The 2973-nt window shown below is 40.6% G+C and overlaps 1 protein-coding gene across 1 annotated transcript in view; it reads right to left on the bottom strand.

Annotated features, from left to right (window-relative positions):
• Positions 1-349: 349 nt before the first annotated feature.
• ptprna (protein tyrosine phosphatase receptor type Na) overlaps positions 350-2973 on the bottom strand; it is a 75363-nt gene continuing 72739 nt past the window's right edge. Inside the window, exons 21-22 of the mRNA XM_063214705.1 lie at positions 1829-1902; positions 350-751 (exon numbers count right to left, since the gene is read on the bottom strand). Of these exons, the coding sequence (XP_063070775.1) occupies positions 680-751; positions 1829-1902 (146 nt within the window). The 3' untranslated portion in view covers positions 350-679. The remainder of the gene's footprint in view (positions 752-1828; positions 1903-2973) is intronic.

The following is a 2973-nucleotide window of genomic DNA, read 5'->3' as shown; positions in this document are numbered from 1 at the left end:
TTTAAACTTCTTTAGCACCCAATGACTGTATAGAATCTGGTAGGGCATATACTATAATCAGTGGAAACAATGGGCTTTTTCCACGTGCCGTGAGACACCTTCAGTCACCAGGGCAACATGTATATAGGGGGCCCACACACAGTCCGATTTATGTAGAGCAGTGGTTCCCAACATATGGGCCGGGGCCCACTGGTGGGCCCTGAAGGTATTCCAAGTGGGCCTTGAAATAATTTTCTAAAAATAATAATCATATTTTGGTGTGTGCTACTGTTGATTTATTTGAGTTTTATTCTTAATTGGGTCAGAGTTGGGCCCGAAAATGTTTGACAATTTCGAGTGGGCCCCAAGTTGAAAAAAGGTTGGGAACCCCTGATGTAGAGATATGGCTGAGGGGGGTCCATTGGAGCTGATTGTTCCTAGGGCCCACAATTTGCTGCTACGCCCCTGCACACGGCTAAGAGAGGGCAACTGCCACTGTGTTGCTGGAGAGCATGCACTATTCAGGAAGCCGTCATAGATTATGTCTAATTAGGGTCTGTGTGTGTGTGTGTGTGTGTGTGTGTGTGTGTGTGTGTGTGTGTGTGTGTGTGTGTGTGTGTGTGTGTGTGTGTGTGTGTGTGTGTGTGTGTGTGTGTGGTAATATGGCACAGAGGGGCGTTTCAGGCTGGCGTGGATGTGATCATTGGGGCAGGGCCTTAAGGATGGCATTGACCTCCTCTGCTACCGCCGTCAGAGCAAACTCAAACTGGTCCTGAAAGACAGAAGAATAGAACAGAATAGATTAGAATAGAATAGATTACAATAGAATAGAATAGAATAGAATAGAATTGAATAGATAAGATTAGAATAGAATAGAATAGAATAGATTAAATAGAATAGAATAGAATAGAATAGAATAGAATAGATTATATTAGAATAGAATAGAATAGAATAGAATAGAATAGAATATATTAAAATAGAATAGACATGACAACTGGCCATTGAATACAAACCACCAAAGCCACCAAAACAACCAAATATACTGTGTTCAACAAAGGAAATGCATACTCCACAATTCCAAAGTAATAATCTGGTGCAACCAGTGCAGGACTGGATAATGAATAAAAGGGAAGAAAAATATGGTGCCACACAGATGTCTATTTTCTTTTTTTTCTTTTTTTTTTCTTTTTTTTCCCCAGTGCAATCATCTAACATCAGAATCCTCAGAGAAAGAGAGTTTGCTAACACTCAGGTAAATTGAAGACGTGGGTTTTACCTAAATTGCAAACCAAGTCACTGCTGTGCCATATTCAATACATTAATCTATAAGAAAATAAGTGGACACACTGTGTTTGCTTGGCTCTTGTTTTGTTGTTATGGCAATAACCAAGTCGTAATATTAACGGCCCTGTGAGATGTCATAGTAGTCTAGCACTATGGTAGTTAAATATTTTCTACTACAGACTACGACTACTGCAGAGTTCCATTTGTGGAATAGCACGCAGTATGAGAATACACTGTGTACACATAGATGACCTCCAATAGACAGGCCTTATCTTAGTGCGAACCATATTATTATTATTATTATTATTATTATTATTATTATTATTATTATTATTATTATTATTATTATTATTATTATTATTATTATTATTATTATTATTATCATTATTACATTCATGACCTGCAACAGATGAGCCTTATCTTAGTGCGAACCATATTATTATTATTATTATTATTATTATTATTATTATTATTATTATTATTATTATTATTATTATTATTATTATTATTATTATTATTATTATTATTATTATTACATTCATGACCTGCAACAGATGAGCCTTACCTTAGTGCGAACCATATTTGCTCTCTGATCACGAATGTGCTCCAGTGCGGCTGCAATGTCAATTTCTTTTACTCCTGAAACAAACACACACACACACACCAGGTTAGACCAATCCATTATGCGCGCTACACATATGCCATGGGTTAATGTTGGGTATACCATGAAAGGCCTTGGTTTCTGTGATGAAAAACCAAAACCAGAGAATCGTATAAGAGAGAGAGATAAATCAGGGTGATGCTTTTCCGGTTTCCATGTGATGTCGGGTGAACGCCCCTCTAGGAGACCTTTGATTAGGAGACCTTCGGAGTGTAGAGCTTGAAAATAAAGTCCCCTTAGCGCTGAAGATGGCGGTAGCGCACGTCTTGTGCAAAATACCACAAAAAGAGAAGAAGGAGGGACAACGCCCCCTTAAGGGTGGTTTATGCCTCCAGTCCAGCGTCCCTGCGTTGTAATGCAGTGAGCCGCGCAGTTAACGTAGTGAAGCCCCCCCCCATCACGCAGGTACTCTGGGGCACCTCCCCAAAATTGTGTCTCGACGCAGGGAGCGACGGCGTGAAAGGGCGAAAATAGGTCTCTGATTAGTCCTCTCGACCAGCCTGCTCTGTCCTCGAGTCGAGAACAAGCGTTACTTCCTTGTTCTAACCTTCGTCGGTCTACGGACTGTGAGCTCTTCATTAAATAAGTTGCCCGTGCTTTGTTGTTTGATTTATTTACACGAACCAAAGACAACACATGCGCTTGCAAGTTACGACGCTGAAGTTATTTGGACAGTTGAACAGTGGTTCCGAGGTCGAGGAAACATTCCGCTTCGTCCTCGACAAACGAGCCACTTCTTTGTTCCAAACTACCACTGTGGCTGCCAGTGCGATTAAACATGCACGTGATATAAAGATTTAATGTTTCATTTTCATTCTCGTCGAGTCTGTGATGCTAAAAAACAACCGACACGTCTAGTTTACTCTTTGTATTGAAGGCAGTTTCAGCGTGGAATGACATCGCGCAGACCGTGCTTCAAAACAGGGCATAAACCAAAATTAACTGCATCATGGCTGCGACAAGCTCACTCTGTGGCACAAGTAGGAAGCATAACCTGCCCTTCAGGAGACCGAATTTTGAGCACACTCCTTTGCATTGGATGGGCGGTG

This window comes from Engraulis encrasicolus, chromosome 13, assembly GCF_034702125.1.
Source record: "Engraulis encrasicolus isolate BLACKSEA-1 chromosome 13, IST_EnEncr_1.0, whole genome shotgun sequence".
NCBI lineage: Eukaryota > Metazoa > Chordata > Actinopteri > Clupeiformes > Engraulidae > Engraulis > Engraulis encrasicolus.
This window is presented reverse-complemented; position numbering and strand designations above follow the sequence as displayed.